The sequence below is a fragment of the Mercurialis annua genome, linkage group LG5 (genome assembly GCF_937616625.2).
Source record: "Mercurialis annua linkage group LG5, ddMerAnnu1.2, whole genome shotgun sequence".
In the NCBI taxonomy this organism is placed as follows: Eukaryota; Viridiplantae; Streptophyta; class Magnoliopsida; order Malpighiales; family Euphorbiaceae; genus Mercurialis; species Mercurialis annua.
This window is the reverse complement of record NC_065574.1, coordinates 16615054-16636549: the sequence shown is the minus strand read 5'-3', so window position 1 is coordinate 16636549 and position 21496 is coordinate 16615054. Positions and strand designations below refer to the sequence as shown.

Here is a 21496-nt window from a genome sequence, read left to right as displayed (position 1 = left end):
CTAATACAAACCAAACAAAAAATCAAATTAAATCAAAAAGTTCACCTAAACCATCTAGTACAATTCACTTTGGTTTGAGATATATAACAATTTTATAAAAATGGTTCAATTCGATTAGAGAGAAAAAGTTTAGATCGATAAAGTTGGAATGTACAACTCTATTTCTAACTTCTATTATAGTTGATCATTTAGAAGAGGTTTGGAACTGCTTTCTAAATAAGTTCCCTTTAAACATTGCCTATAATTACAAACTGATGACTCATTTTGTCATTATTCCTTATGGCGGCTCCAGAATCATTGTAGAATTGAAGTAAACACCAAAAGAAAAAAAAAAGTTAAAGTATCATAAACAAGAAATGCGCTTTGCATTCGCATGACTACTTGCGAAAAAAATCAGCCAAATTTGTTTTAGCCTTGACTGCAAATAAATTAGCTTCTCTATACAATCTGCTTCTGCAAACCCAAAAAATGGAAAATATTTACCTGTTCTTCTTGGCCTTGGACATTTTCTTCTTTCTTTTCTTTACTGCCTTGGGAACTTTATTCTTTCGAGACTCTCTTTTCTCTTCTTTTACTTTTCTTTTATTCTCCTTTCTTGTAGCTTTACTATCGACAGAATCATTTTTCTCATCTTCAGATGAGACTTCACTCCCATCTGACTCACATGTGCTCTCTCCGTCTTCAACTGTCTCAGCTTCATATTCACAGTTAGAATCAGGCACCATTTTGATACAAGAAGACTCTACTACTGCTGGTGGGTTCACATCCTCTTCTTTCATGTCTTGGGCCGCACAAGAACTAATCTTACACAGAGCTTCATCGAGTCCTGTAATGGTTTTATAATACATGTTGCTTGTATCCTTGCCGCTTGATATCAATATTACATCTTCCTCGGCATTCTTTACATGATCCAATGTCTTAGGGATATATGCCTACAACCAAAAAACAAATGAATATCTGATGTCAGCACCACAAATATCATGATTGCAGATCCCTCTTGCGCTGAAATCATTTTCACTAAGCTTGTGAACTAAGGAATGAAATACTCAAATTGAAGTGTTTTTACCCCTCAACAACAGAATTAGAAACATCTTGCCATATTTACACTTCTTTGTGATTTAGTTACCATTTTTCAGCATGCAAATTCTATAACTGAGCAAATAGCAAAAGTTTAACGAAAAGTGGTTTTCTAAAAAATCACCTGCATAAACACAGAATCTGCAATTTCATCCTCTGCAGTCACGTCTCTTGCCAATCTTTTTTGCTCAACCTGCAAAAAGAATCTAGAGGTCATAAGAAAGATCTCATTGAGAAATATGGTAAATTGAAATATGAGTAGGAGATTGCAAACCTCTTCTAAATAATCATCAATACAATCATCGGTAATGGTTGGATCAACTATGAAATCAAATAACTCCCTAATCCTCATAACAGCTACTCCATGTTTCTTAAAGAAATTCTGCAAGTCACCCATGCTTGATTAGTTTGCTTTGTTAATAAGAAATATTTGTAATTGCACAAATCACAACCTCATTTATGAACAACTTACAGAAACGTGAACACAATCTTCACGTAAGAAATCAAGGGCTTGAGGATGGTCGAGATCAACTGATTGAGAAACATCAATTATGTATAAATGACCCTACAAATAGGAAGAGCAATTTGAATAAAATATCTAGAGATTCACACGTGAGGAACCTAACATTTCAGTCAACACTTATCCAAAGAGGAGATCTTAATCTTCTCTTTGCATTGCATCAAAACGAGGTTAAGACAGAACTACTGCTTGTTTATTAGTAAGAAAGAAGTACTCACCTCAAAAGAAAGTATGTTATATTCACTGAGATCCCCATGTACCAATTTGCATTTTTGGTACAATTTACGCATAGTGATAATCATCTGACAAATATGCAAACATGTGTCTAAAATCAGCAAAATTATACAAAACAAAAACAATTAAACATTTTCTGTCATCTCTGCAAACAATGTTCTGACAGAATCACTCTGTTACTCCAACCACAATACAGTTCCTACCTTAGCTTAAATGTAATAAATAAACACCAAAGTAAGAGGATTTGGACAACCTCTACATAACCTTCACGCAACTTGTCCAAAGATAAGCCAGCATCCTTGAGACGTGGTGCTGCATTGCATGCCTTCCCTAAACATTTTAGCCAGGAGAAAAGCTTAAAAAAATACATAAGAAACTATTCAAAGCATAAAACCGAAACAATAAAATAAAAATATACAAATGATGAGACAAGGAAAGAGAAGATGAAAATGTAATGTATATAACAAATAAGCAACTGCCTCTAAATATACTTCAAAAAGTAACAATCACTAGGATTTATTTCTGTTAGTTAATGACTCCACAAGTTTATACTTTTTGAACTCCTAACTCATTATAATGATTATATTGTAGTGACTAATTAAATATTATTAGCAGTTGTATAATATAATATGTGACTCAGACACATCTCTCTATCAATGGCTACTTAATGACCACAAGCACAAGAATTGAGTTCTCATGGAAGCTCTGAAGAGGAAAAATTGATGGATAAATAAGTATACAGGCATTCCAACCAAAACCTAGTAACTAGTTTAGGTCAAGATGATCATCGGCCAATTTGGCGGCATATCCTCCCTCTTCCTTCCTTGCCTGCATGATCAACTATATTAGGACATCAAAATACCTCTGTACCTCCCATCCCCCAATCAAGACTAGTGGAGTGCAGGCTGCGAGAGAGGTAGCAAATCAAGGAACCTTCGCATACTATATATTACCACAGTGGAGTGACTGAAGTGATAGGAAGCACCACGAATATTAGTCTCTAAAGCATTGTTCATCGCCATGATCATCTCAGAATAATATCCATAATTGAGTCTTTCAGAAAATTAGGCCAACAACAAAACTAAAAGTATCTACGTGTCCCATGATGTAATGTGCTGACATGATGTCTTTCAATTATGTTCCGTACAAACACAATTCTACAAACTAAAAAATTGGCATATCAATAGGAGATATACAAAAACATGAGTCAATACACCAACTATGCACAAAAGAAATTAAAACAATACCTATGAATTCCATGACCAAAACATTGCGATTCAAAAAATAGGGAGTTGGACACCGAATTCCTGCTTTCTTGAGCCTGCAACACAGGAAGAAAAAAATCACATAAGATAAAACCAATGTTTCTTTTGGTTTATTTGAAAGGCTAGTACCAAAATTCCATACCAAGATCCAAAAGTAAATTAAGTTTAAAATTATCAATATGTCATTTTCTTGCCCTAGCAGATACAAAGAAAAGAAAACTTTAATTCATAGCTACAGGATTTAGATTTTCACCCATGCATATAGACATAACAGTGGATGAGTATTAGATAATTTTACCAAGAATACACAAAATATTGTCTTGAAACAAGTAAATTTTCCATTAACATATAAGTCTTTTGGTCATACCTCATCAGATTTCTCATTTCCTTCTCAGCCCACGCCTTCACCATTTTTCTGGGATTACGCTTACAATATCCATGCCTAAAGCGATAGTCGCCTTGTACATACCGATCACGGTCCCTATGATTTTAGAATAATAGTTAAATTGAATATATAATTCTATGGTGCATAAACTAGATGGAGTCAAAATGTAACTTAATTCTAGAAAAAGAAAGTAAAACTAAAGATTGAACTGAAATGAATGTCTATGGCATAACAACTACAATTTAACTCCGGTATAAGAAACTATGTAATATCTTGATATCACAATCATATATCTAAGTGACAAAAAGCACCAAATCAGAGCCTATACACCAGTATCCTGAAATGAGCAAATAGCATGAAATATTTCTCAATAGTATAATAAAGCAATGAGAATAAGTTCTCTATGAAAGTGCAAGTCGTCAATAAAAAGCATAATTGGTTATTTTTCTTTCTTTCGCCTAAAAAAAGGACTGTTTACCCAAAGTATAGAATGGATGTATCTAAGATAGTATTCATAGAGCGCAAGCATTTGTTTCTTGGAAAGCATCAAAACCATCATACATACTTAAAAACCAGAACTGAAGTTCTGTAAACTTTAATTGCGAATTCCTGTCCATCTACTTTTGCTCCATAATAAACATTTGCCTGCCAAATGGGAACAAAGAAAATTTCAAAAATCAAATTGTGAGGGATAGTTCATATATGCCAATTCCATAGTAGCTGTAATTGGAGAATAAATAACATATTTAAAGCAACAGGTTATTCATGAGTTATCAAGCTAAACAATGGTGATTACATACCTCCTTTCCAGTTGAGATGGTACCATAAACATGTTCACATAAGCCCTGATTTATCAATTTGCAGAGAACCCTGAAAGTTCTAGGATCAAGAACCTTCAAGAAACACAATGAAACTGTTCACAATTTTGGAAATAAATAAACCATTTCTTTCTCAAAAAGGGATGAAACATTAAATGAAGAGCAAAGAAAGGTTTTCAAAAATAAATCACAAAAAGAAGATACATACACAAAAACACTACATTATATAACATAACATGAGAAGAAACACAGCTATAGTGTAAATTAGAGGCCAAGCCCATATTGAGGTTTCTATACTATTATTGGTTAGTTTACTTAGTCCTTAATAATCAATTTGGTCTCAAACAGTCATTCTACAATAAATTTCATCACTAAACAGTTATTCTAAGTTCTATGGATAGAATTGTCACGTGGTTGACGGATCCATTAAAAATATATTCCACATCATTATGATTAAGATAAATCCACATCTCCATATAGTAATGGGACAAACTAAAATAAAAAAAGAATAATAAAAGAAGCTAAAAAATGAGTTCGATCAATTTAAGTTTCCTTCTTTTATACATTTTGATTTTACTTTTTTTTTCTAAATCCTTTGATTCTACATTTTTTCTATTTCTTTTAGCTATATTGGCATCACATTTTCCTTATTCATATGGTTCTAGACCTAATTTTATCAATATTTGCAATCATAAAACATTTGTAAAAAAAACCTAAAATTAGAATTTCCAAAAGGGAGTAAGATAAAAATTGTTCATCATTGTAAGACATCCTTAGCCATCATGGTTGAAATTAAATCCACCGCCTTGATCCACTTGGCTACATCCGCCCCTACCCCCGGTTTCCGTCTCTATCTACGATCAGATCTTTTCTGAACCCCCCCTACCCTATGACCGCAGATAGGCTAACGCGTCTTTACTAATATTAGAATCTAAGTCATCTAACCTGCTCGCTGGTTGCACGATCTGCTTTGTCATTAATTCTAATTTTAGAACTTCCAACTCCCAATCTTGCTTCTAAATCCTGCAAAAAATTGTAAATATAAAGAGTGTACAGATTAGAATGAACATATTAATCATACATTTTCAAAAAAACTGGAAATTATAAAAACGAAAAGAAAACCTCTAAAGGGGAAGTAGTGATGCGATTGGAGAACCTCTGGTTTTGATTGGAGAGAGGTTGAAAAGTATTATTAAGACGAGAGTGAAGTCCTCCATGTGCATTGGGACGTCTTGAATTGAAAGTTACATTACCTCTACAAACGGCGACTACATCATCATCAACTTCTCTCCAATCCATCTCCGCACAGCTGAAAGAATCATTTTCCTCTTCTGCTACCGCACGCATTCCTGCTTGCGTATACGGAAACATGTCAAACACAACCCCGAAAAAAATCTAGCAAACCTCTCGAGTACAAACATATTAGCACGAAAAATTTGTATCAGAATTACACTTCATAGGACATTGCACTTCTAAGGAGATTGATTTCAAGTTTAAGTTCATGTCATGATATTTAAATGGCTAAATTTGAACATAAAAAACACATAATTCCATTCCTGGCAATCAACTACGCAGCTCATTACAAAAACCAGAAAACTCATACCTTCAGTAGTTTCCCAAGAGACTGTGAATTCCTTTCGACTGTGAATTCCTTGATTATTAGCAGTGTAATAATCATCTTCTTCAAATTGAATCCCTTGTTGTGCATAATCGCAATTCATTATTTTCTTAATTGAACTTCTAAAACCCTAAACTTTAATATAAACAAAACATAATCAGGGTTTTCGGATTTTCTTGGATAAAGGTATAAATAAGCCCTTTATGTTTGTATTGAGATTGTTTTAAGTCCTTAAAGGGTTTTTTCGGTATTAAAAAATTACTTAATGTTTAACTTGTAGAACATTTAAACATAATTTTAAATGTTGGGATAGTAACGACACAAATCAAGAAATTAGAAATATAAATAGATTTATTGTTTTCACTTTTCAAGAAATTGGTATTTGAATTTATAGTGGGACGTAGAGAATTAAAACTGTCAATTTTTTCTGAAATGGATAAAATTTCATTTACGGTAGTTTAGGTTTGATCAAACTCATTGAAAGCAGTGGTAAGATTTGAATAAGTTTAATCTATAGCTTATCTAGTCAAAATTAAGGAAGCCACATACATAAACAAAATTTAGGCTTCCAAAACATTTTGAGGGGCTTATTTGCTCTCCGGGTTGAACATTAGGGGTACTTTTGTATCTTTGGCTTCTTTATTTTACTGGGAAAATAAATCCCGCCAAATTAGAAGAAACGGCGTCGTGCGCAGAGAAAAAGGATATTAGAGGACACGTATTAGATAAAATAGGAAAACAAAAAAGATAACTGCCATTTTGCTTCTTATTTCTTGGCTCTGCAAATGTAAGCTTAACAGTTTTTTTTTTCATTTACAAATTTGGTTAAAAGAGCTTGTAAATTTGGTTATTAATGGTGGATGATTTTCTTGTGCAGGTTGATTTTTGTATGCAAATTCAGTTATATTTTTATAACACCAACAAGCTCTAAGAATGACTTCACATGCCAAGCAAAGAGCTCCGGTGGTGAGACTGTTAAGAAATACAAACGTGATGCCATTTTCTTGGATAAGCGCGGGAAATGGCGCAGCTATAATCACAAAAAATTATCACGAAAACGATGTAATTTCTCTCTATACTTCACACCATATTGTGCTTAATATATCCGTGACTCGTGGGGCAGACTTAGAAAGAGCTTATGGTGGACAGTTATTATTTTTGAATCTTTAAGAAAATATAAATATAGAATTTAATACTATAGTTTTTTCACTTTAAAATTTGTAGCATTGTCTATCTTAACATTTATATTTTGTCAATCCTACCTTACAAACTTTCAGTATAATTTTGCCCACTTTATAAAATAATTTCTGGGTCCGCCAATGTAATGAATGTAGTGGGCTAACTATCTTAAGGACATGTCCGTGCAGGCGGATCTTTAAGGGGACAAGGATGGAAATACGGATCTGGATTTGTTGATGGAATTTTCCCAGTGCTAAGTCCTGTTGCCCAGCAAATACTCAGCTTCGTACAGAGGGATGTGGATTCGAGTGTCCTTTGGGCTGCTCTTGATACTCTTCCTGCCACTCATGAGACTTGGGATGATCTTATTAATGTGGCTGTTCAACTTAGATTGAATAAACAATGGGATCTTATTTTGTTGGTAAACAAACTTCTGCCTTACTTTAACATCTGTTGAGCTGCAAGTGTGTTAACATATCAAGCCAACTTTTTTCACATTGCATTAGCATTATTACCGTGCATTCGTATAATTTAGTTAACAATTCTCACATGGTAGAATATGCGAAAGCCACCCATGACTCGGACTAGTCACTATATCTGCAATCATTTGATCTTCCAAGTCTTAACTCTGTTATAAAAGGCATATGTAATAAATAATTTCTGGATGATAAATCCTTTGAAACAATTGGTTGATTCTGGTTTATTTCAATCTATGAAGCACCGAAACTTTTCCAAGGTTTCGTATGCACACCGTAGACACAGCGGGAACATGTATGAAATGATGCAAAATAAGTGTCCTAATAGTTCTTACTACTGAAAGGAGGGGACATTCCGGGGACACACCAGGAGTGTTTCAGTGTTTAAGACTTATTATTTTAATAAATTAAACTTTTTTGAGCTTCATGCTTACCAATATTAAATGAATAGTAAATATCACTTATATAATATGTATACTTATTGTATATATAGAATTTGGTGAAGCAGAAAAGAATATAGAAAATTGTTTGTTATGGAACAGATCATTGCATGCTCATCGAGATTCAAAAACCTTATCTTTGCCATTTGAAACTGTAATCGTATTTCTTTTCTTATGTGTCAAATTACTTAGTGAGACATCATCTTGTCGAGTGTAACACTATGAAAAATAATCTCCAGATATGTCAATGGATATTGCACAGGAGCTCCTTCCAGTCGGATGTCTTGATATTCAATCTGGTCATAGAATCTTATGGGAAAAAGTCACTGTACAAGATGGCAGAAAAAACATATTTTGAGCTTCTTGAAGCCAGATGTATTCCTACTGAGGATACTTATGCCCTTCTTTTGAAAACATACTGCATGTGTGGACTACAAGAGAAATCTGAAGCAATATTTGCGGAGATGCGAAAGTATGGGCTTCCTCCAAGTATGTTTTGATATGATCTCATTGTGACTTAAATTTAATTTGCAAACTTATTCAACAATTAGTATTCCATTTTCACATTACCTTGTAGCTCAACTTTAGTTCAAGAGTTGATGATTTTTGTTTCTAGTTTTTAAGTAAACGGTCCCTAGTTCAAGAGTTGCTGATAGAGTTTTCGAAAATAGGTCAAGGATGCTCTGCCATCCTTCTCGTGTATAGGCATATTGCCAAACGCTAAGATCTTGATTTATTAATAAGTTCCAAAATGTGCCTGAGCTCTGATTTTGAATAGATTTATCTTGTTTTTTTTTAATTTGGTATTGTTTGTTTAACATACATTGGATCGTGCGATTTATCTGGTTAAGTCTCTGTTGCAATACACATAAATATTCAGGAGTTAAATGTTATGTAGACCTTGTTCTTACCAGGTGCAATTGTATACAACGCTTACATTGATGGGCTAATAAAGGCTGGAAACAACCAAAGAGCTGTAGAGATATTTCAGCGAATGAAAAGAGATTGTTGCCAACCGTCTACTGAAACTTACACATTATTGATCAACTTACATGGAAAGGTAAGATCAATGGTCGTGGATAGGTATTATGCTCATTCTACGACTACATGACAAAGGAGGTTTATCTTGGAATCTTGAGTTGTGCTATTTAACATGAATGACTTGCAAAATTTTGAGACAGAAAAATTGAAAGCTGACGTAACACTTTGTATAATTTTATCTTGCAAGTATTAGGCAATGAATTGTATTTCTCAGTCACATGATATTAGCAGCAAAACTTCATTTCGGAAGCATAATGTCACAGCCTCAGGCATCATAGTTGGACTTGTTAATATGGAACAAAGAGATGTTTAAATCACATTCTTCATATATGAAATTTAAGGTGAAATCATTCATTTTATGTAGTGCAGGCAAGACAATCTTATATGGCCTTGAAGCTATTTAACGAAATGAAGAGTCAAAAGTGTAAACCAAATATCTGCACGTACACTGCTCTGGTGAATGCATTTGCAAGAGAGGGTCTATGTGAGAAGGCCGAGGAAATTTTTGAGCAGCTGCAAGAAGATGGCCATGAACCTGATGTATATGCTTATAATGCGCTCATGGAGGCATACAGGTCAGTATCATAAAATGCTGTTTTTCTTAATTATTTTAAGCAGTAGAAAAGCACTAGAGTTGTTTTGATTCAAGAGCTGCAAGCTCAAATGCATAACTGTTTGTTTATATGTTAAAGCGTCTCCATAGAAGGTACTACTTGACAAGTCTTTGGGTGGTTTTATATTGATTAAAAGAGTTACAAGTCAAGTACAAAGTGGACTGCACAGACTCGGTTGAGCTCAAGTGGAGTCCAACCTTAGGAATGAGACTTACCTAGCCAAGCCTGAATGTTTCTAAACTTGGCTCAACTGGTTTTGATTGCTCTTGAAGTTACATATGGAAGTGGTTATCCTACCTGAATAAGTGGTTCTATTCATGACTTGACAGTGACACCTAAAGACATGCCGTATTTTCCACTACTTGCCAAGCGTGTCACGTTTGTAAACAAACATATCTTCCTCTGTATTATTAACCTTTTTTTCATTTGGTATCATTCATGTAACTTAATTACAGTATATTAAATTGCTAAATTAGCGTACCGGTCTCATGCTAAAACAATGAAAACATCCCAATCAACCCCTACTAATAGCTATAATGGTGATTGATCAGATATGTGGAGTATAAATTTAGTAGACCTTAGTGCCTTCACTTACTCGAAAGCTTAGAAGGAAGAAATTAGTCATATCCTTTATTGGTTCTACAGTCTGTCTCTTTGTTGTCTCTGATAATGGGCAGCAGCAGAAACATTGGGAATGTCTTCTTAGTTCTTACGTTATGAGTAGTAGGTTCATTTTCATTTCCAGAACCTCCATTTGACTGATATTTATTGAAAAACTAATTGGCTTCTGTTAAGATTGTTCTTAACTCCTATAAGTTTCTTTAATCTATGGAAAGCACTTGTGCAAAGTTAGTCACTCCTTAAAGTCGTATCTACGTGCACAAGCGGCATGTTTAACATCTTGTGTTAACAGTCGTGCAGGCTTTCCTTATGGAGCTGCCGAGATATTTTCACTCATGCAGCACATGGGGTGTGAACCGGATAGAGCTTCTTACAACATCATGGTAGATGCATATGGGAGAGCTGGCCTTCATGAGGGTAAAATACTTGAACCGTATAATGTTCGCTGCATCAAGTAATAATTTGCCAAAACTTTGTATTAACCATTTCTATCCCATGACCAGCAATAAATAATTTTAAAAATGTAAAGTTATAAAGAGCTTGCAAATATAACTCTGGGAACTATGGTGTATCTCGATAGTTTCCGACAGTGAATGAAGTGAAAACCTATTGACATCAATTCAAAACCTTGGTCATTAGGACAGTAACATTGTTGATTCTGGTCGGTTTGGAGACTACATTCTTTTCAGGTTACGTATTTCAAGGTTGAGGCTTTAGCCGTTCTCACTTGTTGCATTTACTTACATGCTGTTTAGATGCGCAAGCTGTATTCGAAGAGATGAAGCGACTAGGAATAACACCAACAATGAAATCCCATATGCTACTTTTATCTGCCTACTCGAAAGCCGGAAATGTCGCTAAATGCGAGGATATTGTAAACCAGATGCACGAATCTGGGCTAGAACCGGATACTTTTGTTCTCAACAGTATGCTGAACTTGTACGGGCGGCTCGGCCAATTCGAAAAGATGGAGGAAGTGTTAACAGCAATGGAAAAAGGAGCTTATGAAACTGATATAAGCACATACAACATCTTGATCAATATATACGGGCGGGCGGGATATTTCGAGAAAATGGAAGGACTCTTTCACTCAGTTGCAACAAAAAATTTGAAACCAGATGTAGTGACTTGGACTTCAAGATTAGGAGCATACTCTAGGAAGAAACTATACCCAAAATGCTTAGAGATTTTTGAGGAAATGATTGATGCTGGATGCCACCCAGATGGAAGAACTGCAAAAGTATTACTATCATCATGTTCAAGCCAAGATCAAATTGAGCAGGTTACCACTGTAATTAGAACAATGCATAAGACTATGGATTCTGTTTTGCCTGTTTGATTATATCAAAAGAAAAATTATTCACTATTGATTCTATGCGAAAAAGTATTTAGCCATTTAAAGTTTTTGTTTTCTTACTTTTCTCTTCGATTGCCGTTAATGGTTTATTTTTGTTGAAAACGGAAGCTATCTCCTTTTTATATATCTTTATTTTCATAAAATTTAATAAATATTAAAGGGGTAATGTTATAAAAAATCACGAACTTTACACGTTTTCTCATTCTAATCATGCACTTTAAATTTTCTCATTTTCATGCACGAACTACCACTTTTTCTCAAATTCATGCACGGTGCTGAGGTGTCACGGCTCCATTGGTCTAATTCGCTGAGGTGGAGGTCATTTTACACCAATGAATGAGTGTCACATCAGCACCGTGTATGAATTTGGAAAAAAGTGGTAGTTCGTGTATGAAAATGAGAAAATTAAAACTTCGTGATTAAAATGAGAAAACGTGTAAAAATCGTGATTTTTTTTTACATTAACCCAATATTAAAACAATGTTTTATTTGGTTAAAATTCATCAATGAAGCACCAATTAAATTTTATTTAGATACGAATTAGGAATTGGAAATAGATCGGGACCTTTCAGCAATAAAGATAGAATTATTTAATGACCATAATACTTTTATTTATTTTTTAATATTTAAGTTCGTTGTTTGTCTTTCTCAATAAAAAATTGTCTATCAGTAATCTATAACTCAAATAGTATAAGTTTTTGACACGATTTGTTAGATCGTGAGTTAAACAACATAAAAACAATTGTCTACCGTTTTTTATGGCTTAATCTCTTAAAAAACACTGACATTTCATCCCATTTTCAATCCTACCATGATGTTGCAAATCTGTCAACTTTACCCTATTTTGCATTTTTTTCATTTCAATTGTACCTTAAAGCATAAAATTGACCTTTTTTTATTTGGCAAAAATCTCTAAATTTACCCTTTTTGCATTAGATTAACTTTTTATATTAAATTGACCATTTTTAAAAAAATTATTGAACTTTTGTCAAATAAATAAAGGTCAATTTATGCTTCAGGGTACAATTGAAATGAAAAAATTGCAAAATGGGATAAAATTGACAGATTTGCAACGTCAGGGTAGGATTGAGACGGGGATGAAAGATTGAGGTTTTTTAAGGCATTAAGCCTTTTTTTTGATGGAAGTTTGTTCCTTTACATGAAAAAGTAATTCATCATAATCTATAAATTGTTTATTTGTCCCTTTTCAGAAAGGAATTTGTCATTTTTTAGGGTTAAATACATAGTAGGTTACCGAACTATCTATTTATTTTAAAAATATTACTGAACTTTAATTCATTTTAAAAAGGTTACTGAACTTTCAATTTATTTCAAAAAAGATACCGAACTTTGATTTATTTCGAAAATGTTATCAAACTATCAATTTATTACAAAACAAATATCAAACACTTTTTTAAAAAAAATTACCAAAAGTTAATTATAAATCTTCAATTTAATTAAAAAGTCTTTCATTGATAAAAAAACTAAGGCTTAATCACTCAAAATTCCCCCACCTTTAGCCCCTTTTGCAAATATATCCTGACGTAGGAATTTCTCCAATTTTACCCTAATTTGCCCTTTTATGTTTCAATTGTACCCCAAAACATTAAATTTACCTTTTTTCACTTATAAAAAAGTTTAAAATAATTTTTTATTTTTATATTATTAATAGTATTAGGGTCTGATTGAAATATAGGCTAAAAATTGAGGATTATTTAAAAAACAAATTCAAGTAAAAAGAGGTGAATTTAATATTTTAGGATACAATTGAAACATAAAAGGACAAATTAGGGTAAAATTGAAAAAAGTCCTATGTCAGGGTATATTTGCAAAAGGGGCTAAAGGCGTGAGTGATTAGGTCAAAAATTAATATTTGATAACTTTTTTAAAATGAATCAAAATCATGTATCCTTTTTGAAATATATTGAACGTTCAGTAACTTTTTTGAAATAAATCAAATTTCGGTATCTTTTTGAAATAAATTTTGGTATCTAAACTTTATTTTTCTCTCTCTTTCTAATCCCTCAACTAAAAAAAAATGGTCACTCGTTGGATGTCGGTCGGGAGCTTGATTACACGTTCCAAATTTGGAATGATAAAGATTAAACATCTTCTAAATCTTTATACAATATATTATGTATTTATTTATTTGGTCCATAACATAGTATTATATTTTTGGCTTAATTACTTAAAAAATCCTCACCTTTAACTTCTTTTTTGTTTATACCCTGACCTAGGAAAATTGTCACATATACTCATGACCTTGTCTTTATGTTTCACCTCTACCCTCGAGGTATTAAATTTACCTCTTTTCATTTGAAAAAAGTTTAAAATAGTCCTTCATTTTTAGTAAAAAAAAATTCCACCCACCGCCACCGTCCTCCTTCCATGGAGGAGCAGCTATTCCTCCTTTCCCGGCATCCGTTTCGAAAATCGAATTTTTTTTTATTAATAAATAATAGGGAATAATATTAGCGGTTTTTTTAAATTGGAGTATAATTGTAGGTTGTAATTAAAAAAATATTTTTTTATTTTATTTTATTTAAATTAAAAAAATTAATTAATTTTAGGACTTATTTGAACGTTTTTAAAGATGAAGTATTTGTTTGTAATTTTTTTATTAGAAAAAGATATAAAATAACCCTTATATTTAGTTGTTTTTAATAAATCATATTTTTTTGAAATTTGGGGTAGAGGTGGAACATAAAGACAAGCTCATGAGTATTTGTGACAATTTTCCTAGGTCAGGGTATAAACGAAAACAAAACTAAAAGTGAGGATTTTTTAAGTAATTAAGCCTATATTTTTTAACAAACTAAAAACTACTATTGACAAAAACTTTATAAATGTATGTCTTTTAATTCAGAATTTTATATTTATAACTTCACTTGTAGATCTGACTATTGTATGTGAATTTAGATTGCCGATAAATTATTCAAAAATAATTTGAGAAGTTTCAAAATAAGTATAAACAAGTCTCATATATGTGTAATGGCATAGCAGGTTTGTCCTACTTAGTAATATGCCTATGATGTTTACCTCTCACTCTAGTTCATTAATCACACGGTCCTATTGTTGCCCAATAGATAGCTCGTTTCAGTAGATCTTCTTTGGCTAAGTTGTCAGAAGTCACCGACATGCTCTCCTCTCCAACTTTCTAGTCCTTTCTTTTTCTAGAATTTACAACTTGGTAATTAGGAAAAAGTTCTAGAAAAATCCACCGACCTAAAAGCCTATATATATGGGCGATTAGTTCATTTTGTAAGTACATGAGAGAAAGCCTTCAATTAGTGAGTGTGTGCATTAATTTCCGTGAGTGGAGTGGAGTGTAAGGATAAATAGTAAGAGTGTGTACTTATTACATTTTAGTATAAATAAATAAAAGTTGTTTCAGTTTAGTCTTCCTAAAATCCTATCAAGTGGTATCGGAGCGGGACGGTCAGGGACCGGTTCGAGAAAAGGTCGAGCAAACGATCTGGGATCGTAGTACGTTGAATCGCCGCAAGCACGCAGTCAGGGACCGTGCAGAGTATTGGTCAGGAACTAAGAGATTTGATTAAGTGGAGAAAATAACAAAAAAAAATGGCGGATTTTTCAACCTCAGTGAGTACCCTTGAAAAACTTAATGCTAGTAATTATAGCACTTGGAGTACTCGTATGCAATTTTATTTACTCGGTCAAGATCTCTGGGAGATCGTCGGAGGGAGTGAAACGATACCCCCGACAAGTCAGGATGACCTTAGAAAATGGAAGGTCAGAGCCGGTAAAACCATGTATGCTGTATCGATATCGGTAGAGGACGATTTGCTACAACACGTCAAAGACGCGAAAACGCCCAAAGAGGCGTGGGACACTCTTGCAGGAATATACACTCGGAAAAATGATGCCAAGCTCCAACAACTCGAAAACGAGTTGCTATCGATATCACAAAAGGATTTAACAGTGAGTCAGTACTTCTCTAAAGTTAAATCTTTATGTCAAGAAATTTCAAAGTTGGATCCAGAAAAAAAAAATTACGGAAACACGAATGCGGAGAATAATCACTCACGGGCTACATCCACAGTTTAATGCTCTTGTGAGTGCAATCCGTGGATGGTCAAAGGAACCAACTTTGAATGAGTTAGAAAATGTACTGGCAAATCAAGAGGAGTTAGACAAACAAATGTCTAAAACCTCAATCAAAGAAGATGAGAGAGCCCTCTTCAGTAGTAAAAATGGTAGGGATCCACAAAGGGTGAGATCCAACAGAGGAGGGAGGCTAATACAAGAAAATTGGCGTAGACAACAAGAAAGAAGGAGCTGGCGACAAGGGGGAGCTCAACGAGAAACCAACAATAATCAAGGCGAGGACAAGATGAGTCGACGTACAAATAGTCAATGCTTCGTTTGTGGCAAACAAGGACATTATGCTCGTGATTGTTGGTACAAGAAAGTTCAAGGAAATGTAGCATCCACACACCCACAAGTGGAGACCGAGGAGGAGTTAGATTTTCAAGCATCTGCTGTGGTGAGTGATAATATTATTAATTATGATAATGATTGGATTTTAGACTCTGGATGCTCAAATCATATGAGTGGAGATAAAAAGAAATTTCTAAGTATGTCGGAGTATAAGGGAGAACGAGTCGTAGTTACTGCAAATGACTCGAAGCTACCTATCACTCACGTCGGTAAGACAATGGTAGTGCCTCGATACAACTCCAAAGAAGTGCCATTGGAAAATGTGCTTCATGTACCAGCGATGAAGAAGAATCTAATATCAGTGTCGCAACTCACATCTTCGGGAAACTGCGTGGTATTCGGACCCAAAGATGTGAAGGTGTATCAAAATTTGAGATTACCAAATAAGCCATTGATGGAGGGACGAAGGCTAAATTCTGTCTATATGATGTCTGCTCAAACGGCATACGCAGACAAGATGAGGAAAAATGAGACGGCTGACTTGTGGCATGCACGCCTAGGACACGTGAATTATCACAAGTTAAAGGTGATGATGCAGAAGTCTATACTCAGGGGACTTCCTCAACTAAATATTCGAGAAGACACTGTATGTGCTGGCTGCCAGTTTGGGAAAGCGCATCAGCTACCATATGAGGATTCCGAGTATAGAGCGAAGGAGCCGCTCGAGTTAATCCATTCAGACGTGTTTGGACCAGTGAAGCATCCATCAATTAGTGGCTTCCGGTACATGATTACTTTCATTGATGATTTATCGAGGTACGTTTGGTTCTATTTTATGAAAGAAAAATCGGAGGCATTACAAAAATTTATTGAGTTCAAAGAGAAAGTAGAAAAAGAACTTGGTAAAAGAATACGGTGTCTGCGTACCGATAATGGGGGAGAATATACATCACGTGAGTTCTCAAAATATTTGCAAGATTGCAAGATAATACGACAGTTGACCTGCCCAAATACTCCACAATAAAATGGAGTGGCGGAAAGAAAGAATAGACATCTAGCGGAAACATGTAGAAGCATGTTACATGCGAAGAATGTTCCACCTCGGTTTTGGGCAGAGTGTATGAAGACAGCTGCTCACGTGATCAACAGACTACCACAAGTGCCGATTGGATCTGTTTCACCCTACGAGAAGCTCAAGAATATAAAATCCACTGTAAGTCACTTTCGAGTTTTCGGATGTGTGTGCTATGTTTTTGTGCCTGATCATTTGCGGAGCAAATTTGATAAGAAGGCGTTGAAGTGCATATTTGTGGGGTATGACAACGAAAGAAAAGGGTGGAGGTGTTGTGATCCAAATACAGGAAAATGCTATATTTCAAGGAATGTCATTTTCGATGAAACTTCCTCGTGGTGGTCTTCTCAAGGTGTAGTTCTTCCAGACTCCAAAGAGATAGAAGAGAGACTACAAGAAAAGTCCCAAGAAGACAAAGTGATCGAGCAGAGTACTCAAGAAGTGGAGTCAAGTGAAGAAAATAGAAGAAGTCAATCCCCGAGAAGGGCTAAATCTCCATGGCGCACAGGAGTATATAGACGGACACCGGAAGAAGAACGACGAAGTCAACTTGAAGACGATATTCAAGAAGAAATTCCAATGGAACATGAGGTACAACTTAGACGGAGCGAAAGACAAAGAAAGCCGAACCCTAGATACGCTAATGTGGCTCTTGTCGAAAATGACAACGAGAAGGAGCCTGCAATATTTAAAGAAGCTGCCTCGAGTGGAAAATTAAAGAAGAAATACATAAAGACCGATGACCAAGTTGCCGATATATTCACCAACTGTGTGGAATTTAAAGGCTTCAGAAAACGACTTGGTATGATAAGCAGAAAAGTGTTTCAAGAGAGCAGTCGTTGAGGGGGAGTGTCAGAAGTCACCGACATGCTCTCCTCTCCAACGTTCTAGTCCTTTCTTTTTCTAGAATTTACAACTTGGTAATTAGGAAAAAGTTCTAGAAAAATCCACCGACCTAAAAGCCTATATATATGGGTGATTAGTTCATTTTGTAAGTACATAAGAGAAAGCCTTCAATTAGTGAGTGTGTGCATTAATTGCCGTGAGTGGAGTGGAGTGTAAGGATAAATAAAAGTTGTTTCAGTTTAGTCCTCCTAAAATCCTAACATAAGTTTCATACTTAGTGCGATTTTTGAATTTAAAAACAATTGAATACTAATATTCAAAAGTAAACATATAAACTCACAACACCGCTATGTCTGATACTTTTTTTATGAATGTAAAGTATATTAAAACCACAAGCAGTGGCTAAAAAGAACCTAAAACTCAAGAGCTTACTCACAATTAAGGTTATGACTCAAGAGATTAAGGAATACAAAATCATCTCGTGATAATACAATCCGGACTCCTAAAAAAGTCTAGACTAGAATAAGAAAAAGATGGATTACAATACTTGTAAAAAATTGAAGCTCCGGTGAAGACTAAGAACACAATATCATCTCTAAATGTCACATCATTTTGAAAAATTCTTTTGTTTCTACTCTTCCAAATGTTCCAAACTGTCAAATCCAAATTGAAAACCAAATTTTCAGATTAGAGCAATTTGGAAGCAAATCTTTCCAATGAATTAAGAATTCCTCCAGAGACCTCGGCATAACCCAAATCAAACCGAACTTCAAAATAATCTTACTCCAAACCGTTCTAGGAAATTCACAGTGCATCAAAATATGGTCATTAGTTTCCGCTTCGTTGCAATAATCGCAAGTTGTATCATCCGCTGCAATTATATTTCTGTTTGCCAAGAAGCAACGAGAAGAAATACAACCATGAAGGGCTGTCCAAGCGAAGAAAATCACTCCGGAGGTGACATAGACTTCCAAATAGCAGCAAAACCCAACTTTACCTAAGTAGATGAACGCGTAAGTCTTGCATAAGAGCTTGCTGAGAATGGTTTGCTGCTACCACACCAAAGAACAATATCATCTTCGTTGCTTACAATTATTACTCTATCCAAAGCATTTTGCAGTTGACAGAGGTCGTCTCTTTCAGCATTTCAAAGTCTCCTCCGCCATGTCCAGGTCGTGTTTTTCAACTGTTGAACAGAAGCTGTCTTGTATCTTGAAAGGTTGAAGAGACGAGGTAAAGTTTGGGCAGGAGCCATTCCATTAAACCACTTATCGTTCCTAAAGGAGATAGACGAGCCATTTTTAACATGGAAGGAAACATTTAACATATTATTCGGTTTGTTAGACTCCATGTGGTCGTGTGTTAGACTCCCTGTGGTCATGGTCGCACTACTGGCTAGTTGGTCGGACTAAACACACAAAACAAATTAGATAAAAACATCAATATATGTTTCCTGTATAAATTTCTAGGTTTAGAAATCTAGTTCCAGGTAAAGCATATGAGCATTTAAACATATTACATTTATAGTCTCTTTTCTTTTAAAGACATAAATAATTCTCATTTTGAGAAAATATGTAGTCTCTTTTCTTTTAAAGACATAAACAATTCTCATTTTGAGAAAATATGCAAACTTCTCTGTAGAAGTCATTTTAGGTATAGTAATACCTAAAGAAAACTATTTATAGTATAGACTTAATTGTCAAAACAATTCTTAGTCATATACTAAGTATTTAGCAAATTGATTGCAAAATCTTTCAAACCAGTTAAACGTCTATTTTAACTCTTTTTCAAGTCCGTTATAAACTTTAAGTTTACTTTTTAAATTTCATTTTAAAATATATAGCTTTAGGTTTGAAAACATTTATTTAAAATATTTTAGGTTTGGTCAGAAAACACGTCGAGTTAGTAGGCGAAAACCTCTCGGTATTGCCCCCCGAAAGTCCACCGAAAAAGTCCGTGAAAAGCCGTCCGGAAGCCCCCGTCAGGGCTGCTGTGCGGTCGCACAACATTTTCATGATGTGCGGTCGCACAGCTCACTGTGCACACGCACAATGGGCTGTGCTTTTTTACAGCTCCAGAGATTAATCTTCGGGACTTCCCGTCATGCTCGATACTCAAAAAACGCTATTTTAATGTCCGAGAACATGTATTCACAATCCATTCACAATTCAAACGTAAAAAACGATTAATTGAATCGGTAACCGTCTATAAAGGAATATATACTCAAAATATATCAAAATAAACGTTTAATATGGGTACAATACCTCGATTACTTTAGTAATCATCGAAGAAACGGAGTTAAACGATCAATCGGAATCAAAATCTTAAGTTTTGTTCTATGTCGAGATCTAAATAGCTCTATTCCTTTTGATAAAGGAAAGAAATGAGGCTCCGAGCTTTATTTTTGAATCCTTAACATATACTCCCTCCGTCCCAAATTGATAGGCAGTTTAGGACAAACACAAATATTAAGAAATTTAGCAAATCTATATAAAATGAATAATTTCATAAAAACATTACCACACTTGTCCTTATTTAATGGAGTGTTTTAGTGATGTTTGCTCTCTTTTTAACATAGTATCATATAATTAATAAGGGTATCCATGCCATTTTATCATTTTAGCAATAAACGACTGCCTATAATTTGAACAAAAAAATTTAGAATAGTGCCTATCAATATGGCACGGAGGGAGTATATATATAGATTTGATAAAAGTGCGCTTTAGTACTAGCTCAATCATGCACTTTAAACCAACTTCTTAATTAGTCGTAAGTAGCTCAAACGGAAACGACTTCCAAATTTCGTGAAAATTTACCCAAAAATCTAATAAAATATAAAACAAATAAAAATATAATTTTTATTCGCATCCGACTTATATTTTATTTTTTTAGTAAATTATTTTTGATTTATTAGGTCCGTATTGACCGCACTTGATAAAATTTCTACTTCCAAATTTTATCAAATTTTCACGTTAATCTTTTTAAAAAATTTCTGCTAATATTGGCACAAAAAATATTCACACTGGACTTAAAAATTATTTTGCACTCAATTCATGAGTTTATTTTATTCCCGCTAACTATATAATTAACCAAATTTAAATTCCCAAAATTTAGATTTAAAATCCTATAGTCACAATAAAATTTCAGGGACATTTTTAAATTAAGTTTATTTTTAAATTTAATTTACATACTTCCGTCTAATAAAATATTAGACATGTGGCAACATTTTATCCTTTAAATTTCTGGGTTATTACAATTACCTCGTTTTATTCCCTTATGTTATCTCTCTTTATATACCTCTTTCATGTTTTTATAACTCTATACTCTTAATACATCGTATTATTTCTCTTCTGTTGTACTTCTTTACAAACAGTACCAACTTTGAACTTATTTTCAAGATACCAACTCATTTCTCGTTTTTCCAGTTTACTTTTTAACACTGATTTTATACTTTATTGTATATTTCATAGTTAAGATTTTCAGTATTTTCTTTTTTCATATCATTTAATCGTTTTAGGGTAATATTAGTTAA

The 21496-nt window shown here is 34.0% G+C and overlaps 2 protein-coding genes across 3 annotated transcripts; one reads left to right on the top strand and one right to left on the bottom strand.

The window, feature by feature from the left end:
• Positions 1-206: 206 nt before the first annotated feature.
• Positions 207-6037, bottom strand: LOC126681139 (uncharacterized). Its single transcript, XM_050376552.2, has 13 exons — positions 5903-6037; positions 5422-5648; positions 5245-5322; positions 4282-4374; positions 4047-4126; positions 3464-3577; positions 3079-3152; positions 2085-2161; positions 1816-1899; positions 1550-1642; positions 1352-1459; positions 1202-1270; positions 207-932 (listed from the first exon to the last, which is right to left on the bottom strand). The coding sequence occupies exons 1-13, from the start codon at positions 6018-6020 to the stop codon at positions 480-482; spliced, it is 1668 nt and encodes a 555-aa protein (XP_050232509.1). The 5' UTR covers positions 6021-6037; the 3' UTR covers positions 207-479.
• A 587-nt stretch (positions 6038-6624) lies between these two features.
• Positions 6625-11651, top strand: LOC126681138 (pentatricopeptide repeat-containing protein At2g35130). 2 transcript variants are annotated; one of them, XM_050376551.2, is made up of 8 exons: positions 6625-6704; positions 6795-6979; positions 7285-7517; positions 8252-8501; positions 8927-9072; positions 9423-9628; positions 10581-10705; positions 11044-11651. In XM_050376551.2, coding segments are annotated over exons 1-8 (1731 nt in total). In that variant the 5' UTR covers positions 6625-6702; the 3' UTR covers positions 11628-11651. The 2 variants fall into 2 exon arrangements, with proteins under 2 accessions (XP_050232508.1, XP_050232507.1); XM_050376550.2 differs by lacking the exon at positions 6625-6704 and having other exon boundaries at positions 6743-6979.
• Positions 11652-21496: the final 9845 nt, after the last annotated feature.

Bases quoted from the DNA above. Each gene is read 5' to 3' on its own strand.
- LOC126681139 (XM_050376552.2), bottom strand. From the start codon at position 6,020: ATGAATTGCGATTATGCACAACAAGGGATTCAATTTGAAGAAGATGAT. The intron at 5,323-5,421 runs GTTTTCTTTTCG...AATTTTTTGCAG, and splicing joins TCACTACTTCCCCTTTAGAG to GATTTAGAAGCAAGATTGGG. The intron at 3,578-4,046 runs GTATGTATGATG...CTAAAATCATAG, and splicing joins ACTTCAGTTCTGGTTTTTAA to GGACCGTGATCGGTATGTAC.
- LOC126681138 (XM_050376550.2), top strand. From the start codon at position 6,778: ATGATTTTCTTGTGCAGGTTGATTTTTGTATGCAAATTCAGTTATATT. The intron at 9,073-9,422 runs GTAAGATCAATG...TATGTAGTGCAG, and splicing joins TGATCAACTTACATGGAAAG to GCAAGACAATCTTATATGGC. The intron at 10,706-11,043 runs GTAAAATACTTG...CATGCTGTTTAG, and splicing joins GAGAGCTGGCCTTCATGAGG to ATGCGCAAGCTGTATTCGAA.